Source organism: Ornithorhynchus anatinus, chromosome 10 (genome assembly GCF_004115215.2).
Source record: "Ornithorhynchus anatinus isolate Pmale09 chromosome 10, mOrnAna1.pri.v4, whole genome shotgun sequence".
Lineage (NCBI taxonomy): Eukaryota > Metazoa > Chordata > Mammalia > Monotremata > Ornithorhynchidae > Ornithorhynchus > Ornithorhynchus anatinus.
In genome coordinates, this window is record NC_041737.1 from 37,040,152 (window position 1) to 37,059,680 (window position 19,529).

At 44.4% G+C, this 19,529-nt stretch overlaps 1 protein-coding gene and 1 long non-coding RNA gene across 2 annotated transcripts in view; both read right to left on the reverse strand.

Annotated features, from left to right (window-relative positions):
- PPP1R3A (protein phosphatase 1 regulatory subunit 3A) overlaps positions 1–8,335 on the reverse strand; it is a 47,851-nt gene extending 39,516 nt beyond the window's left edge. The window contains exon 1 of the mRNA XM_001510880.4: positions 7,482–8,335. Within this exon, the coding sequence (XP_001510930.2) occupies positions 7,482–8,263 (782 nt within the window). The 5' untranslated portion in view covers positions 8,264–8,335. The remainder of the gene's footprint in view (positions 1–7,481) is intronic.
- Positions 5,728–7,149, reverse strand: LOC120638655. Its single transcript, XR_005660492.1, has 2 exons — positions 7,010–7,149; positions 5,728–5,888 (listed from the first exon to the last, which is right to left on the reverse strand). It is a non-coding gene; the product is annotated as an uncharacterized LOC120638655 (long non-coding RNA).
- Positions 8,336–19,529: the final 11,194 nt, after the last annotated feature.

The window sequence follows — 19,529 nt, forward strand, 5'->3', positions numbered from 1 at the left end:
GTGGCAGTTTAAATATCTAGAGTGGTTAAACTTCAAGAATTATGTCCTGAACTTTTGTTCATTGATGAACAAAGAAAGCTTAAATCTGCTGAAGAATCAACCAGTCAATCATTCAGTGGTATTTAATGGGTCCTTACTGTGTGCTGAGTCCTGTACTAAATGCTTGGAAGTGAACAATGCAACAAAATTGGTAGACAAGTTCCCTGTCCACGAAGAGTTTACAGTATCCAAATGCATCATTCCTGCCTCAAAATAAATGAATAACTGGAATATAGGCAACAGGAGCCTTGTTTTGATTTATTTTAATAGTTTCATCCCCAGAATATATGTAAGGAACTGGGTGAGACTGCAAACTCTCATTTACCCACTATACAAGAATCAGGGAGGACATGGATTATTGAATATGTACAGATAATCCAGAACCACTGTTTAGCTTTAAGATTTCAACCACCTTCCCCATATGTTAAAATTTAACAAAACTAGCTGACCTTGAGATCCACAAGTTCTCATGGAACTTCTGACAACTTCTCACAAGTCCATGGAAGTAGGATCACATGATTGCATTGGGGCTCTGGGCATTGGTGAGCTAGTTGTGGCTCCATGCTACCTGACTCAATTTATCAATCAATCAAGGGTATTTATTGCAATGTGTAAGCACTTGGGAGAGCACAGGATAACAGAATTGGTAGATATGTCCCTGCCAACAAAGAGCTTACAGTCTAGAGGAGGAGAAAGACATGATGATGATGATGATGATGGTATCAGTAAAGTGCATACTATGTGCCAAGCACTGTTCTTAGCACCGAGGTAGACCCAAGGTCATTAGGTTGGACACAGTCCTTGTCCCATGTAGGGCTCGCAGTCTTAATCCCCATTTTACGGATGAGGGAACTGAAGCACAGGGAAGTGAAGTGACTTGCACAAAGTCACACAGCATACAAGTGGCAGAGCTGGGATTAGAACCCAGGTCCTTCTGGCTCCCAGGCGTGTGTTCTATCCACTACACCACAGATATGGACATAAGCACTATGGAGTTGAGGGTGCTACATTTGTGATAATGGTATCAAGTTCGTCCCCGAATCCTTGAGTTAGAAATAGAGCTGGTTTGACTTACTTTGATGGCAGAGTGCCATGCCAAGTTTTCACATCACCACCACTCTACCCAGCCCAAACACCATTCTCCTCCTCCTCCTCCTGATTTTCAAGTTGGCTGTACACTATAGCAGGTGTTTGATAGATCTAGAGAAATAAGAGATGTGACCTCTACCCTCAAGGAATTTATAGCCTAATGTGGAAGACAGACAAAAACAAAATGACCAAAGTCCAATAGTTAATATACATTTATACATTTATAACAAATGAAGCTCCTCCTCTAGACTGTAAGCTCCTTGTGGGAAGAAAACATGACTATCCCTACAAATTTAGACTGTGAGTCTGAACTGGGACAGCAACTGTGCCCAACCTGATTAACTTGCATCTACCCCAACACTTAGAACAGTGCTTGACACAAAGAAAGTGCTTAACAAGTACCATGGTAATAATGACAATAATGATAATACTAATAATTCTGTGGTACTGTGCTCTCCCAAGCATTTAGTACAGTGCTTGGCACACAGTAAACAATAAATACCATTGATTGATGGATTGAATCATAAAATGCTGGGAATATTAAGGGAGTGACGTGATTGGGAAGGTGGAGGGTTTAATCTCCTGAAGGAGATGGCCTTTAGGGACAGCTAAAATGTAACCATGCTTGTTCAGAAACATGAGATCAAAACAGAAACCTTTGGCACCTCGACAGTAATGTGTTCTCAGCTGAACTATTTTGAAGGTACTTCAAAAACGGTATTGAATGACAGCAGAGACACCTATGTCTTTCACTGCTGTTAAATAGCTTTGACACTCTCCCAGTCAGGTGACTAGAGCACAGGAGTCGATATCCTGTTCTCACTTCATTTCACTCCTCATTCTAAAGCAGACACCTTAGCAGATATCAAAAGCCTTAGTTGATCCTGCCCGAAATTCAGATTTACAGATTGAGATGGGGATCAAAAAAGAAAATAGAAATTGAGGCTTAAAGCAGGGATAGAGGTCACTATGGGAGGGGACAAGAGAGGCAGGTTTCGTGTGGGGATTGGTGGTAGGCAAAACAAAAACCGGGCTTCCCTCAATGGAAGGTGCTTCGCTGTGGAGAGATTGACACCTTCCTGAGATACATTCTGAGAGAACCAAACAGCAAATTAACTTGTAGTTAACAGTACAGAACTTAAGATGTCACTGTCTTCTGGCAGCACATTCTAATTTTCCTTTCAACTGTTGCTCTGTAATACAGGCTTGTTAGCCTGTCTGCATGGGTGAGAGGTCAAAATCACATGTGTTCATCTCCTGTATTTATATTTTAGAGAAAAGACTTCAAAATTGAGTTACTTTGAGGAAAAGTGATAGTTAAATGCAGGAGAGAGACAATAGCAGTTTTAGAGTGAGATTCTTTTTCTCTCTTAAAATTTAAAATTATATTAAGAAAAATAGTATGGTATTGATGGAACTGATCAGATTTGATCTCTATTTTAGGGCTGCATAATTTGGGGGACACAATACATGAAGTAAATGCCTATTATTTTTCTAAGTTCTTTGCAGTGAAAAGCAACTGTAATATAAATTTATAAATTTGACCAGTCTCTCCTGTGTAGAGGTGAGGGATATTTGAAGAATGATTGCATAGGAGCATTATTTTGGAAAGGATGTAGAAATAGTCTATCATGGCCTTTGCCCTTCTAGAGCTCAAACAGGATTTCCTTTATACACTCGCTCCTGAGAAGTGTATAAATCAGATGTAAAAATTCATGTTGGCTGAAACTTAGACCAGAAAGCCTCCTCTAGAGGCAAATGCTATTTTCCAAATGTGGTTTAAATGATGCCGCTCACTTGCACATTGGAGAAGTGCAGAAAATGTGTTCTTTGGGCTGGAGGCAGAAGCCTTTTTCCATTTCTATAACTCATTAGGGGACTTGACAGGCTCTCAGTCCATTTTGTGGTTCAGCCCTCCTCAGGTTTTCCCCAAAGACCGTTAGGGACTTGAATAGTATCCTCAGTGAGTTCAAAGACAGATTTTCCACAGAGATCCACTGTGGCCTGAGCCTTCTGCTCCTTTACAGGGAAAACATTCCCCTGGGGAAAGGTTTCAGCCTTACGGCGCTAGGCCCGAAACAGGTTTTCGCTCTTGATGTCAAGAGCATTCTTGTCTGCAAAAGTGATTTCCTCTCTCGCCTTCCCTTCTAGCAGAATGTACCTGCGAGGGTTGCCCAAAAAGCCCCCTCTACTCTTCAGATTAACCTTTTTAGCAAGCCATCACTTCCTTAGGGAGGGCACTGACACTCCCACAGAGAATCTGCTCTGCTCCTGTAACTTCTTATTCCCCTGTCACCGTTCAATCGATTACCAATCCATTACCTGGCGAGGACGTTTAGAAGTTCTTAGGTGTGATAGATACTTCCAACAAAACTGGGCTTGCTCTGTCCACTAGCTGAAAATCTAAATGTCCGGTTCACCTACTAATGTACTAAGCACTTGGGAGTGAACAGTAGCTGGTAGACTCTCTCCTTGCCCACAAGGAGTTGTTGAGTGGGATCATGTGTCCCGGACTACCAGATCACACACTCATTGTCTCCCTGGAGCTCCAGGAAGACTTTCTCCAGGGCAAATTATACAGCTGAAAACCAGGACTGGGAGAATCAGGGCAGGGAAGGAAGGGCAGGGAAGCAGCATGGCTCAGTGGAAAGAGCATGGGCTTTGAAGTCAGAGGTCATGGGTTCGAATCCCTGCTCGACCACATGTCAGCTGTGTGACTTTAGGCAAGTCACTTGACTTCTCAGTGCCTCAGTTACCTCATCTGTAAAATGGGGATTAAGAATGTGAGTCCCACGTGGGACAACCTGATTCCCCTGTGTCTACCCCAGCGCTTAGAACAGTGCTCGGCACATAGTAAGCGCTTAACAAATACCAACATTATTATTATTATTAAGCCAGGAAGGAAAGAGGGGGTTGGGACAGGGAGGATCTCTGACAGGGACTTAGAAAGGACCACAGTGAAGCCCCTGGTGGCCCCTGAGCCCTGGTTAGGTCAAGGCAATGAGCGATGAGTCACAGTCATGGGTTTTATAAATTCCATATCTCCATATATGAATATACCATCTATATATAGTACATTGGAATGTATATAAGCCAGGATGCCTGCAGCATGAGAAACAGTGTGGCTTAGTGGAAAGAGCATGGGCTTGGGAGTCAGAGGACATAGGTTCTAATACCGGCTCTGCCACTTATCATAATAATAATAATAATAATAATAATGTTGGTATTTGTTAAGTGCTTACTATGTGCCGAGCACTGTTCTAAGCACTGGGGTAGACACAGGGGAATCAGGTTGTCCCACGTGGGGCTCACAGTCTTAATCCCCTTTTTACAGATGAGGGAACTGAGGCACAGAGAAGTTAAGTGACTTGCCCACAGTCACACAGCTGACAAGTGGCAGAGCTGGGATTCGAACTCACAAGCCCTGACTCCAAAGCCCGTGCTCTTTCCACTGCACCACGCTGCTTCTCTTATCAGCTGTGTGACTTTGCGCAAGTCACTTAACTTTTCTGTGCCTCAGTTACCCCATCTGTAAAATGGGGATTAAGACTATGAGTACCTCGTAGGACACCCTGATTACCTTGAATCTAGTCCAGCACTTAGAGCAGTGCTTGGCACATAGTAAGAGCTAAACAAATACTATCATTATTAATATTATGTACAATTGTAGGTTCCCTAGATAGAGAAGATAAGGTCCTTAGATTTTTCTAATGACTTCAAAGAGTTAAGAGTTAAAAGAACAAAAATGCTGAGAGATCCCACAACTTGCAGAAACTTTGGAACCATGTAGGAATCCCTGTCCTTGCTTATTTGAAGGATTAAGCAGATATTCAGGTAGTAAACTTTAGTTATTATCATTATTATTATTATAATTTGTAGTAATAGTAGTTGCAATAGTAGTAGTCGGATGTTAAAGAAAAAAATACCACTTAAATCTGTATAGCTAATTTTCCTGTTTCTGTTTACAAAATTTCCATTTTAAAATTGCCTCCTGGTTTTTCTGGTGAAAAAGATTCTATAGTGGGATTAATTTTCACTATGCTCACTTACTTGACCGCAATCACAGTTTTATTCTGCAATTCCTCGATGTGTTCATCAAATCTGCATGAGGTAAGTGAACTTGGGAGATAATCTCTCCAGTTACAATGTACATTTTTTGATCCCAATCTGCCTGGGACAAAACACACCTTCCGGGTCCTGCTGAAATAACCCTATGCAGACAAAGAAAACTGTTGTACAGGCATATCTCCTCCACCCTATCTCACTGCCTGGTAGAACACTGTTGTTCCTTTTATCTCCCTGATAGCATTTCAAGCTTCCATGTCTGTGTCTTCTCTGTGTCTTCAGAGACATGCACCCTACTCTGTGCCTTACTATGCTGCCCTTAATCAGATCCCCTCTTTCCCGGCCAACTCCCATTAGTGGTTGGCCTTGTGATCTTCAAATAGCAAATCCTTAGGTAATAGCAATGCAAAATTCTCACCATTATCCCATCATCATCCTTTCTGTGATCATCCTCATTTGTATCATCATCATTGCCCATCATCATCATCATCATCATCATCAAGAGTCACTGAGTGATTTCTCTGAGAAGAACACTTTTCCCTGTCCATTTTATTTAAGTCTCAGTTTAATTTAAACCCTTGCACGAGTTTCCTGGCCAAGATGACCTTTGGCTCTCATAGGGTATCCTGGAGAGCAGTCAGCAGTCAGGCGAGCTTCCAGATCAACCGGAAGCCACGAGTGAGGGCTTGTGCTCCCTGCAGAAAAAAATCAGGAGTATTTCACAGGTCAGCACGAGTTGGAACAGGTCCCAGCATGGCACCCTACACTGTGTTGAAAATGAGACTAAAAATGTTTCCAGGTTTGAAGAAACATGGATTTGGGATGTATCTTTTTCCAAATGGACACTTGATTAGCCCCAGGGAAGGCTTGGTCTTTGACTTATTTCCCTTGTGGTTTCTCTGTTTATCTTGAACAGGCTCCCGTGACAGGCTTTGGGAGTGACTGAAAACAGATATTCCAATCTCCACTAGGCCTCACCTCAACCAGCCTCTCGACAGGAGACCTAATAATAATGTTGGTATTTGTTAAGCGCTTACTATGTGCCGAGCACTGTTCTAAGCGCTGGGGGAGACACAGGGGAATCAGGTTGTCCCACGTGGGGCTCACAGTCTTCATCCCCATTTTACAGACGAGGGAACTGAGGCCCAGAGAAGTGAAGTGACTTGCCCACAGTCACACAGCTGACAAGTGGCAGAGCTGGGATTCGAACTCATGAGCCCTGACTCCAAACCCCGTGCTCTTTCCACTGAGCCACGCTGCTTCTCCTTATTGAGCCCTGAACTCTCATCTCGACCACTCTTGAACCGCCATTTCTGCTTTTAATTGGTTGAGATTTGGGCAAGAATCCACCAGAGTATTGCCAGAAAACTACTGAATGTCATAGCTCAGCAACTATGGCAAAATCTCTAGTTAATAATAATAACATTGGTATTTGTTAAGCGCTTACTGTGTGCCAAGCACTGTTCTAAGTACTGGGGTAAACAAAAGGTAATCAGGTCCCACGTAGGGCTCACAGTCTTCCTCCCCATTTGACAGATGAGGTCACTGAGGCACAGAGAAATTAAGTGACTTGCCCAAGGTCACGCAGCTGTCAAGTGGCAGAGCTGAGATTAGAACCCACGACCTCTGACTCCCAAGCCTTGGCTCTTTCTACTAAGCCACGCTGCTTCTCTTGCAACCTGATGGCCTTCACAGCTCCCTGTGGTCAGTCTCCACCCACAGAGCTCAGTAAGCAGGTTGGTGGCACCACTCTGGAATGTAATGAGGGTTATAGAGTTGGCTGGAGCCGAGGGCATTCCCAACCCTCACAAGTCACCTGGCTCTAGGGTGGCTGTGCCCACCAGCAAGTTTGCTTGCAGTTCCCCACTCAGATCATAAACCATCCTCCAGCATGATGAGAAATTGGGGTTCACTCCGTTGGTGACGTCACCACCCCACTGTGATGTAGAATTCTCCCTGGTGTTCCTGGAGTTGGGCAGGGATTGAGGATCCCCTTCCAAGCATGGAAAACCACTGAAAAATGAGCACATATAAGTTACCCTCTCCACCCCCATCCACACCCCCACCTAACTGAATTTCCATTTTAGGGAAACACCAGCTATAATGAGTAATGACTGTTATGTTAATAGAACTGATCTGGGAGTAAGTTGTACAAAGAGTTTTCTAAACACAGTGCTCATATACTGGCCATCATTTCTCTGGGAGAAGGCCCGAGGAACTAGTAAAGAAATCAGACACAGAAACCTTCACAACTGCCTCAAGGCAGCTAAACGTAACATGCCCCTCACCTGGATTTCGTCTTCAAGCAGCCTTTGATTTGTTTGTTGGGAAGAGTCTCCGGTGGTTTCTCGGGCTCCTGCTCCTTCTTCCGACATACCAGGGTATAATTTCCTCCATTGTTATTTCCCCAAAATGTACCCACCGAGGTTTCGTAGCGTATGCAGAACTCAACTGTGGCACCTTCTTTTTGATAAGGAGGGACTAATGAAATCTTAAAGAAGAACTGGTCAGTTTCGCCATCACAAGAATCAGGGACGTATTCTGCTAGAATATCGTAATAGGTGTGCCAGGCGTCCAAGGACATGCGAACGTATACTAATTTTTCGAAAGAAACATTCAGTACACGAATGGTACCCTTCATACATGTAATCCCAGGCAGGAACACGGTTGACTCGAGGACTGCCTTCTGGATCTGAACCTGCCGCATTAGATCTTCTCTGGAAGATGGTAACTCAAACAGTGGACACAGAATATATTCATCCCGGCATAAAATCTCATTCCTTAGTTCAAAATTTGGGGCTGGAATTGGAACATCCCAGCAGTCAAACTCCTTGACAGACACCAGATCGAGCCCCATGGCATCAGCAAATGAAACCTTCCTTGCCACAGAAGGTGGAGCTTCCATGTACAGGTCTTCTGAAGAATCCGATCCCCTCCTCCGGGGCTGCGGGGAGAAACGAGGCTTGAAGTTGGCTTTAACGTCCTCATCTTCCGAAAGGGAATCGGATAAAATGGGAACTTCTAGCAAGTTCGGCTTCCTAATCTGCGTGGGTTCTTCCGGAGACTCCATTAGGCTCTCTTCTATCCTCCGAGAGGGAGAGCCGGGCCAGGCTTGCAGCTAGGAGCAGCTGATATTTGAGATAGTGAGGTTTAAAGCAAGGATTAATGTTACAGTTGACATTGCTAAGGGAGTCAGGGCTATTAATAGGAGCAGTGGCGTGTAAACTATGTTGGCCTGCTTTCCAGAGCCCTTAAATCTGATAGCATTAATGCTGCTCCTTTCAGTGTAACTTTCCAGTGGAACATTCACTTTCTTTGGTACTTGTAACGCCCTACAGAGGTTTTCGATGTGCTTATGAATTCTGAAGATGGTGGTAGTCTCATCAGGCTGCCTTCACTGTGGGACAAAGGTGCAGTGCGGGATAAACATCCACACCGTTGGCACTCGATTTCCACATCTGCCTGCAGGGCGAATCCCGGAATGGTTCTGCAGCTTGAGGAGAACCAGATCTGCTCAGAGCCGGGTTATATCTCTTCAGAAGCTCACCTGGGTAGGATTGAGGTCCCTGAAGCAGAAGGGTCTGGAAGAGTGGCCTGGATGTCTGAGAGCAGAACTGCAGCTTCTGGAGGTATCTGGCGTACCCCTGGGTGGGGACAGCTAGATTTCGGCCCCTATCGCCCCTCCTGCCATCAGGACAGGGACCTCTCCGGGGACCAGGACAGCAGATTGGCTGCTCTTCTGGTTCCCATGGACCCCGACTGCCCTAGGATCTTGGTCAGGAGTACTCTGGGAGTTCGTCATACACCCACCTTCCAACCAAGCAGATCAAAACTTCTAACTCCTGATGGGGGGAATCTGTGGAGCAACGACTGTCCCCATTGTATAGTGCCCCCTGCAATACTAACACTAGTGGCATGGTAAGTTTGTCCAAACCCCAGTCCTAGCATCCTTAGTGCCCAGCCCCCAATCTCAGTGACTCATGAACAACACACAGGTAAATTATTTCTTCTTCTTCTAATAATAATAATAATGATGGCATTCATTAAGTGCTTCCTATGTGCCGAGCATTGTTCTAAGCACTGGGATAGATAGAGAGTAATCAGGGTGTCCCGTGTGGGGCTCACATTTTTAATCCCCATTTTACAGATGAGGTAACTGAGGCACAGAGAAGTTAAGTGGCTTGCCCAAGGCCACACAGCTGATAAGCGGCAGATCTGGGATTCGAACCCATGTCCTCTGACTCCCAAGCCCATTCTCTTGTCACTAAGCCACACTGCTTCTTCTCATTCTTCTTCTTCTTCTCCTTCTCCTCCTTCTCCCTCTCCTCCTTCTTGTTAAGCACTTGCTATGCATCAAGCACTGTTCTGAACACTGGGGTAGATACAAGTTAATTGTCAGACATAGTACTGAGAAGCAGCGTAGCTTAGTGGCAAGATCACTTGCTTGGGAGTCAGAGGTCGGACTGTCTCTATCTGTTGCCGACTTGTTCATCCCAAGCGCTTAGTACAGTGCTCTGCACATAGTAAGCGCTCAATAAATACTATTGAATGAATGAATGAATGAAAGGTCATATGTTCGAATCCCAGCTCCGCTGCTTATCAGCTGTGTGGCCTTGGGCAAGCCACTTAATAACTTAACTTCTCTGTGCCTCAGTTACCTCATCTGTAAAATGGGGGTTAATAAAGTGAGCCCCACAGGGGACAACCTGATTACTCTGTATCTACCCCAGCGCTTAGAACAATGTTCGGCACATAGGAAGCACTTAACGAATACCATCATTATTATTATTATTACTGTACCATGTGGGGTTTACAGGCTAAATAGGAGGGAGAACAGGTATTGAATCCCCTTTTCAGGGTTAATGAAACTGAGGCAAAGAGAAGCTAAGTGACTTGCCAAGGTCACACAAAAGGCATGTTGGGGAGCCAGGATTAGAACCTGGGTCCTCTGACTCCCAGTCTTTTGATGTTTCCCCTAGACCATGCTGCTTTCCTAATATGTGATCAACTCTGCATCTAGCAAAACCAGGTCCTTTCCGCAATGGGGACTTTTTAAGAAACATCTGGCTAAATTAGTTTTTCTTCCCTTGTATAACACTCTTCCTACTTATTGGTGTAAAACCACATAGTTTCACTCCTCCAAACTCTCTGACAACACACAACTCTTCCTAGATTAATCTCGTTATCTTGCTGGTCATGCCTAGAAGCAGTGTAGCCTAGTGGAAAGGCCATAGGCCTGGGAGATAGGAGACCTTCCTTCTAATGCCAGTTTGCCACTGGCCTGCAGTGTGACTTAGGCCAAGTCACTCAACTTCCCTGTGCCTGAGTTTCCTCATTTGTAAAGTGGGGATTCAATACCTGTTCTCCCTCCTTCGATTTTGAGCCCTGTGTGGGACAGGGACTGTGTTGACCTACTTCTCTTGTATCTGTGCTTAGTATATGGCTTGGTATAAAGTGGGCAGTTGACAAATCCTAATATTAGTATTAGCCCACTTAGCCCTCTTGCATGCACATCTCTTTTTTTCATTTGTAGTTCACTGATTTATCTAACTGGGTATAAGGAAGCAGCATGGTGTAGTGGAAGAGCACAGGCCTGGGAGTCAGAAGGTCATAGGTTCTATTCCCAACTCCGCCTCTTGTCTGCTGGGTGACCTTGGGCAGGTCACTTCACTTCTCTGCATCTCAGTTACCTCTTCTGTAAAATGGGAATTGAGACTGTGAGCACCATATGGGACAGGAATTATGTCCAACCTGATTACCTTGCATCTACCCCAGCAATTAGTATGGTGCCTGGTCTACAGTTAGTGTTTCACAAATACCATAATTGTTTTTATTATTATTATTTATTTTCTCTCTGCTAAAAGTTGGGTTATACATCAATTTACTTCAACTAGCTCTCCATCAGATTGTAAACTCCTCACAGTCAGGGTTTACATCTTATACCTCTCTTTTATGTTCCCCCAGTGCTTGGGACAATGCACCCCTTAGGTACTTAATAAATACTATTGATGATGATGATGAAACTCATCTTTCAAAACAAATTCACTGTAATATAACTACAGAAACATGCACACAAAAAATAAGAATTTGTAGATTAGACCCCCAAAATTAAACAAAAACAAAAACTCTTCCATAATTTTGTAATATATAATTCTTAGAGTACCCTCTCAATTATCTGCACTATGGGTGAAGAGGCACTGAATAGATCAATTAAATTCATACATAGGCCACACAAGCATTCAGTTTACTTCTCTACAAGTGGAAAAGAAAGTAGCTCTACTGTCCCAGGAGCATGCCATGCCACTGTGCTGTTATCAAAATGCAAATGTGGGCACCTGATAAAGGAGTGCAGATGAATGTTCAGAGTAGGGATTCTGGGTCAAAGTCATCAATAGTTGGAGTCTTTCTAGCACTGGAGGAAACAATCACAAATCAGACAGCTCTGAGAGTCGGAAACCTCCTTCTCTTCCTCTGAGAACACGTCACCCCATGGCTTCCTGGCCCTTGCACGTGCAATGTCTAGCCCCAGGCCTCATAATAATACTGTTGGTACCTGTTAAGCGCTTACTATGTGCCAGGCACTATTCAAAGCACTAGGATAGATATAAGCTAATCAGGTTGAACACAGTCCCTGTTCCCCAAGAAGCTCACACTTTTAATCCCCATTTTACAGATGAGGTAACTATGGCACAGAGAAGTGAAGTGACTTGCCCAAGGTCACAGAGCAGACACGTGGTGAAGCCGGGATTAGAACTCAGATCCTTCTGACTTCTAGGCTGGTGCTCTATCCACTAAGCCATGCTGCTTTTCTATCTATCTGTGAGGAACACAAGACATCCTGGGATATGTTAGGGATGGGACTGACGACAGTTTAACTGATGACATGGTAGGAATGCTGGGCCCTTTCCTCTGAACCTCCCTGGCAATGCTGCCCAAAGCTTTGGGGAGAGAGGGAGCAGGGCTGGTGGATCATGCAGTCTGAAGAACCCCAGAAAACAGGAGAATTTGAGCAGAGGAAATTTGCCTTCCCATCCCAAAGTCTTGGGCATACTGGACTTCCCACCCCCATGCTCTGTGGCCCAGAAAATCAGATGATGTAGTGGGGGAAAACAAAGAAGAAGCAGGAGGTTTGAAAACCCTAGGTGTCTACAAGACGCTAGACCAGCGGGATGCTTGAAGCCCCCTTTGTACCAAACTCTCAATCTCAACCATGCTGCTTTTTTTTATTCTCTTACTACCTTTTTTTTATAGGAACTAATGCTGCCCCTCGGCCCCAGATTAAGGCTCCCGCAGGTCTGGAGCAGTGGAAGCTGGACAGGTAAAGAGGCACCCAAGGACAAAATTCAATCAGTCAATCAATGAGGCTTATGGAGTGCATACTGGGAAGCAATGTAGGAAGTACAATATTAATTCATTCATTCAATCGTATTTATTGAGCGCTTACTTTGTGCAGAGCACTGTAATAAGCACTTAGAACAATCCCTGTCCTCAAGGAACTTGCAATCCAGTGGGTTACGGTTCGCATTAGGTTTAGTACAGGGTTCTGCACAAAATAAACATTCACATGGTATAGTCAGAAGGTCATGGGTTCTAATCTTCACTTTGCCACTTGTCTGCTGTGTGACCTTGGGCAAGTCACTTCACTTCTCTGTGCCTCAGTGACCTCATCTGTAAAATAGAGATTGAGACTGTGAGCCCTATATGGGACAGGAACAGTGGCCAACCAGATTTGCTTGTATTCACCCCAGCACTTAGTTCAGTGCCGGGCACATAGTAAGCACTTGACAAATGCCATTATTATATTATTATTAAATATGATCGGTTGATTGATTGAAGGAAGGAGATTGGGCCTGAAGTCCTGTCTGATGGAACAGAGAAGGCTGAACCAATCAGAGTCTGATCTTCTGGATCAGGTAGAGTCTAGAAACCAGACAAGGAGGCTGGATCCAGCCAGGTCCCATCCACTGGAACAGAGTGGCTAGACCAGTCTGGACAGCTTCTTCCTCTTAGGGAAGTGAGTTCTGAGCACAACCCAGACTGGTGTCCACTGCAGCCTTGATTTACAAGAGGCAGGAGGACTAATTTTAGCCTCTCTCCAGATTAGCTATTATAACTGCAGCTGTCCCCAGTCAATCTGGGTTTCCGATATCCTTCTGCACAGGTTCTGAGAGTCACTGGAGCAAAGGAGGCTGGACAGATCAGAGTTCACCTGTTCAGCTGCACCCCTTGGCCTCTAGGCTGGACCAATTGGAGCTAGGCTGGACATTCATTTGTATTTATACCAGGCCTACCCCCAATTTAGTACAAATACAGTCCTATCTGCTTCTCTATCCAGTAGAGTTCTTTTCAACCCCAAACCTCCCTCTCCTGAAACTCTTGTCGGTGAGTGCCGTGGCTCAGCTGCGGCATCCAGGTTTAACAAGATATGGGAGAGGATCACAATGACTCTGGAGCAATTGGGAGAGTGAGGGTCCCCAAGAGAAACATTCTAGCTGCAGGCCAATTCTGATTGTATCTGGGGACTTGCACAAAATGGCAGTTACAAGACATCATCACGACACACTGCATTGCTGGGTAGCATACGTGATGTTTAGATAGTGGCAGATGGCAGGAATGAAGCCTCCATTCTTCGTATCTCCTCACTATCCTGTTCTGAGGAGCAGCTTTTGGTCCTCACTAGGCTTCCACTCCCTAACTGTGCGTAACAGGAAGTTCTCCAAGAGGAGCTGGTGGGGGGTGGAGGGGAAAGAAAGGGGTCGGGTCCCCTGAAAGCTGAGGGCAGAAGGTCAAAGCAGCCTTGGAGTGGCAATAAGAATCTAGGTTGGCTATTTGAGTATGGTCAGACTGATGTGTTGCGGCTTTGCTGGGCAACACTGTGATGCCCTGACAGCTCAGAGAGTACTGAAGGGATACCCAAGGTGAGAAGCAGGATCAGTGTTTGTTGATGACATAGAATTCCAGGGAAAATGCAACTGGGTTCTGAGTAAAGTGGTTTCCAGGAGCTTAGAGCCCAACAGTGTTGCTGAGGCTAGTCAATTATCTAAACTACTACTAATAATGGCAATAATAATAGTAGCTGTGTTATTTATTAAGTACTTACTATGTGCCATTACTCTACTAAATACTGGGGTTGAAGACAATCAAGTCAGACACAGATTCTGTCCTACATGGGGCTCATTGTCTAAGACAGAGGGAGAACAATACTATTACCACTACAACTAATAATAATATCAATCATCATAATAGTATTTGCTAAGAACTTACTCTGTCATTGGGATTTTTTATGGTATTTGTTAAGCATTTACTAGGTACCAGGCACGATATTACATGCTGAGATAGATACAAGCTAATCAGGTTGGACACAATCCATGGCCTAAGTGGGGACATGTATTAATACAATCTTAATACATTTTTTTCAGATCACATAGCAGACAAATGGTGGAGCTGGGATTGGAACTCAAGTCCTTTGACTCCCATACCAATACTCTTTCCTCTAGGTCACACTGCTTCCATTTGCCAATCATAATGATAATAATAATTATGGTATTTGTTAAGCACTTTCTAAGTGCCAGGCACTGTACTAAGCACTGGGGTGGATACAAATGAATCGAGCTGGACACAGCCCCTCCCCTATGTGGGCCTCAGTCTCAATCTCCATTTTACATATGAGATAACTGAGGCACAGAGATGTGAAGTGACTTGCCCAAGATCACACAGAAGACCAGTGGAGGAGCCGGTATTAGAATCCGTGACCTTCTGACTCCCAGGCCCCTGGTCTATTGACTACACTATGCTGTTTCTCTACTAAGCTCTGTACTGAGCTCTGGATTAATGCAAGATAATGAGGTCCGACAGTATCCCTGGGGTTCACAAGTCAAGTAGGAGTGAATAGGATTTAATCCCCATATTAAAAATTAGAAAACTGAGGCACAGATAAGTTAAGTGACTTGACAAAGGTCACACAGCAGACAAGTGGCAGAGACAGAATAGGTCCTCTGACTCCCAGGCCTGGGATCTTTCCACTAAGCCATGCTGATCTGTCCCCAAATCACATCTTGGAGTTGGGGAGGTTTTGAAACACTCCTTTAAGGGGTCTCCATGGTTGTGCGGTAACAGGTACTCTCAGGTGGCAGTGGGTGAAGGGGCTGGTGGGGGAAGGAAGGCTTTCAGTGTCAATCCTCATTCCTGGGCTTCTGGAGTTGAGGAGATTCTGGACTTTCGAACCCATTTTTCCTGTAGACATGAGGAACTCAGGTCCTGTGGGAAGATCTGGGTTCTTGTCCCTGACTGGCCCCAGCTCTGAGATCCCGACAAGATCACTTCCTAAGTTCTGGTCTCAGTCTCCCTGCTGGTAAAGTGGAGATAACTTTTCCGAGGCCTCTCTCCCTCCTTCCCTCACAGGGAAGGAGAACAAAATTTGACCACCGATGGGAGTGTATGTTGGGAGCAACTGATCAATCAGTGGTATTTATTGAGCACTTACTGTGTGCAGAGCACTGTACTAAACATTTGGGAGTATACAACAAAGTTGATAGACATGTTCCTTGCCCACAGCGAGCTTACAGTCTGGAGGGCCAGGGAAATAAAATGCTTTAAAGTCATTTAAACAATAAGGAATGAGGTGAAAATGAGGTTCATATGAAACTATTTGCCCAAATTCTGTCAACTCTGCTTTTAATGCTCCACCAGTCCTTCTACTCTAACCCTAAAGCTAATCCCTTGCTGGCAGCCTTACTTGGGGTGGCTATTTTCCCATAGTCCCACTTAAAGTGAGAAACAAAGAAAGACAATGATTTCTTACAAATAGAGTCAAACTATGAGGTGTTTCCTGCCATAGGTAGAACTCTGCCGGAAAGTTTGTAAGATTGCAGATCCTCCTGTAGACTGCGAATTCCTCTGCCAGATTGCAAGTTCCTTGAGGGCAGGTATCCTGTCTAGGTAATCCATTTGGACAGGGAATGTCTGTTTATTGTAATATTGTACTCTTCCAAGTGCTTAGTACAGTGCTCCACACATAGTAGGCACTCAATAAATAAAATTGCTCACCCAACTACTTAGTACAGTGCTCTGCCCACAATAATCACTCATTGTACACCACTGATTGATTGAAATTTAGAAGTTGAAGATGTCCTTTCCTATTTAGAAGTAATGATTAATCTGGCTGAAGTTATATCTGCCCAATTCCTCATCTGCCCACTTTGAGGGCAGAGATCATGTCTTTTTTCAATTTTAATCATATGCTTCCAGTACTGATACAGATTTCTGCACAAAGAAGGTGCTCTGTTCAGTACTCTGAGTACAGTAGAGACTCATTAAATATTATTAGAATCTAGAGGACAAGGGATTTGGATTAGTAAGATTATTTGGATCACCTGAGAGACCACGGTTGGTGAATTCTGCAAGTCCATTAGTAAAACGACAGTAAAAAAGCATTACCTTGACACCTCATAACTCTAAGACAAGAAGGACCCTATAAAAAAGGAGGAAAAGAGGGTCTGATCCTGTGTCTTTATAAATAGCATGTTCAGAATCTCCACACGAGGTTGAATAAAGATAGAAGGGAAATACAAAGCATTTGCCCAGCCTGACACCCAGTCTCTCAAAAGCAGACTCTGTGCCCGTGTGACAGACCGTTCTTCTCCGTGTCACTGACCGTTCTTCTCAGCTTGGCCTGTATTTATCTGGGCTCGGGCAGGGCAGGCAAAATGGCATTTCTCAAAATACCTGATTGAGTCATTGGTTTATGCTGAGCTGAAAGGCCACTGGGCCCCCTCTGCTCAGGGCGGTGGAGTTAGGAGGCCAGGCACGAGAGCTGTTTCCACCAGCTCCTCAGGAAGCCTCCACCTGGATTGTCTCAGGGTACAAAAGATCAGCTTGAAACTTGCTGCTCACTGCTTATCTAGTCGGCAGTATAACGGAACAGGGAGGGATAGCCTTAGAGACAACGGAAGCATCAGCTTCTTTAATTATTCTCTCCTGAGGATCTGCCATTTCACACGATCTGTTTCTGATGTCCAATAGTGACATTCTAACCTATTCTTGATTAAAGGTTTCTGCTTCTGCCACCAATAATGCTTACTTCAGGTATAACTTTGCACGAATGGCTTAATCTTTCAGTGTCTTTGTTTCTTTATGATAAAATAGAAGTAATTATAGGGGCCCTGTTTTCTCCTCGTGTAGAGCACAGCTCTAGGCTGGAATCCTGGGAAGATCAGAAAAGTCTCAATGCAAAGAAGGTGTGGGAGTAGGGGTAGGATCATTGTTCCATGTTTGCCCTGTGCCTGGGACCCTGAAGCAGGCTAGATTGGGAGTGAGGCAGGCGGCAGAGATCAGTACTGAAAAACAGGATACAACAGGAATTCTAGTTTTCACTTATTTGGGGCTTTTGCTACTCTTTCCCCTAACCCTGATCTATCCTTACCTGCCTCCCCTGAAGACTGTAAACTTTTTGAGGGCAGAGACCACATCTAACAACTCTGTTGTATTGTAGTCTAACAGGCACACAGTAAGCTTCTAGTAAATACCATTGATTGATTAATTGATTTTGCCAGAGATGTGCTTTATTTCACTGCAGGTGCTTCAGAAACTCAGCTGGGCTCTTGCAGGATGTATGGATGGGGTGGTATTTGTCAGTTAAAATTCACTACTCATTCCTTCACTTATTCATCTTTTTCATTCCCTTCATTTTGCTCTTACCAGATGGATCTGTGTTTTTTGTTTTTTGGGTGGTTTTTTTTTTAATTGTATTTGTTTAGCACAGGCATCGTACTAAACACTGGGGTAGATACAAGCTAATCAGGTTGGTCACGGTGCATATCCCACATGGGGCTTACAGTCTTCATCCCCATTTTACAAATGAGGTAACTAAGGCATAAAGAAATAAAGTGACTGGCCCAAGGTCTCACAGTAGGCAAGTGTCAGAGCCATATTCAGAAGCCAGATTATTCTATCTCCTACGCCCGTCCTCTATCCACTAGGCCATGCTGCTTCCCTAATAAACCCAATGTAATTATTCTGAACACAGTAGGTTAGAGTTTTCTGAGCGTGGTCTAGTGGAAAGAGCAAGGGCCTGGGAATCAAAGGACTTTGGTTCTAATCCCAGCTCCATCACATGCCTGTTGTGTGATCTTGGACAAGTCATTTAACTTCTCTGGACCTCAGTTTCCTCAGCTGTGAAATAGGAATTAGACTATTAAACCGCTTAGACTGTAAGCCCGTCAAAGGGCAGGGACTGTATCTGTTGCCGATTTGTACATTCCAAGCACTTAGTAGAGTGCTCATAGTAAGTGCTCAATAAATACTATTGAATGAATGAATGAATCAGTATCTGTTTTCCACCTTAACTATTCTGTGAGTCCCATGTGGATGAAGTGGATTAAGTTACTTCCTGCTTCTTGCCTGTTTTCCCCCACTACATCACCTGATTTTCTGAGCCACAGAGCATGGGGATGGGAAGTCCAGTATGCCCAAGACTTTGGGATGGGAAGGCAAATTTCCTCTGCTCAAACTCTCCTGTTTTCTGTGATTCTTCAGACTGCATGATCCACCAGCTCTCCTCCCTCTCTCCCCAAAGCTTTGGGCAGTATTGCCAGGGAGGTTCAGAGGAAAGGGCCCAGCATGCCTACCGTGTCATCAGTTGAACTGATGTCAGTCCCACCCCACCACTCTGCTGCATTTGCATATGCTATAAGTACCCCAATCAATCAATTGTATTTATTCATTGATTATTCAAGAACTTGGGGTGGACAATGGAGTTGGAAGACGCATTCCTTGCCCATAAGGAGCTTAGAGTTAAGAAGGGGAGATGCATTAAAATGAATTATGAATATATTCATAGGTGCTGGGGGGCGAAGGTGGGGTGAATATAAAGACTCTTCACAGGCTTCTCCTCTGCCCCCCACCCCCTAGCTGTGGGAGTCCCTCAAGGCTTAGTTCTGAGTCCCCTTCTGTTCTCCCTCTACATCTGCTCCCTTGGAAAACTTACTTGCTCCCATGTCTTCAACTATGTGGATGATTCTCAAATCTACATCTCCAGCCCTGATCTCCTTCTCTGCACTCTCACATTTCCTCCTGCCTTCAGGACATTTCTACATGGATGTCCCTAAAACGTAACATATCAAAACAGAACTCCTTATCTTCCCACCTTAACCCTATCCTTCACCTGACTTACCCATCATTGTAGACAGCACCACCATCTTTCCTGTCTCGCAAGCCCATACCTTGTAGTTATCCTGACACATCTCTCTCATTCAACCCATATATTCAAATCCTGATGGTACAAACTTTACAACACTGAAATCTGCCTTTTCCTCTCCGTCCAAACTGCTCTCACATTA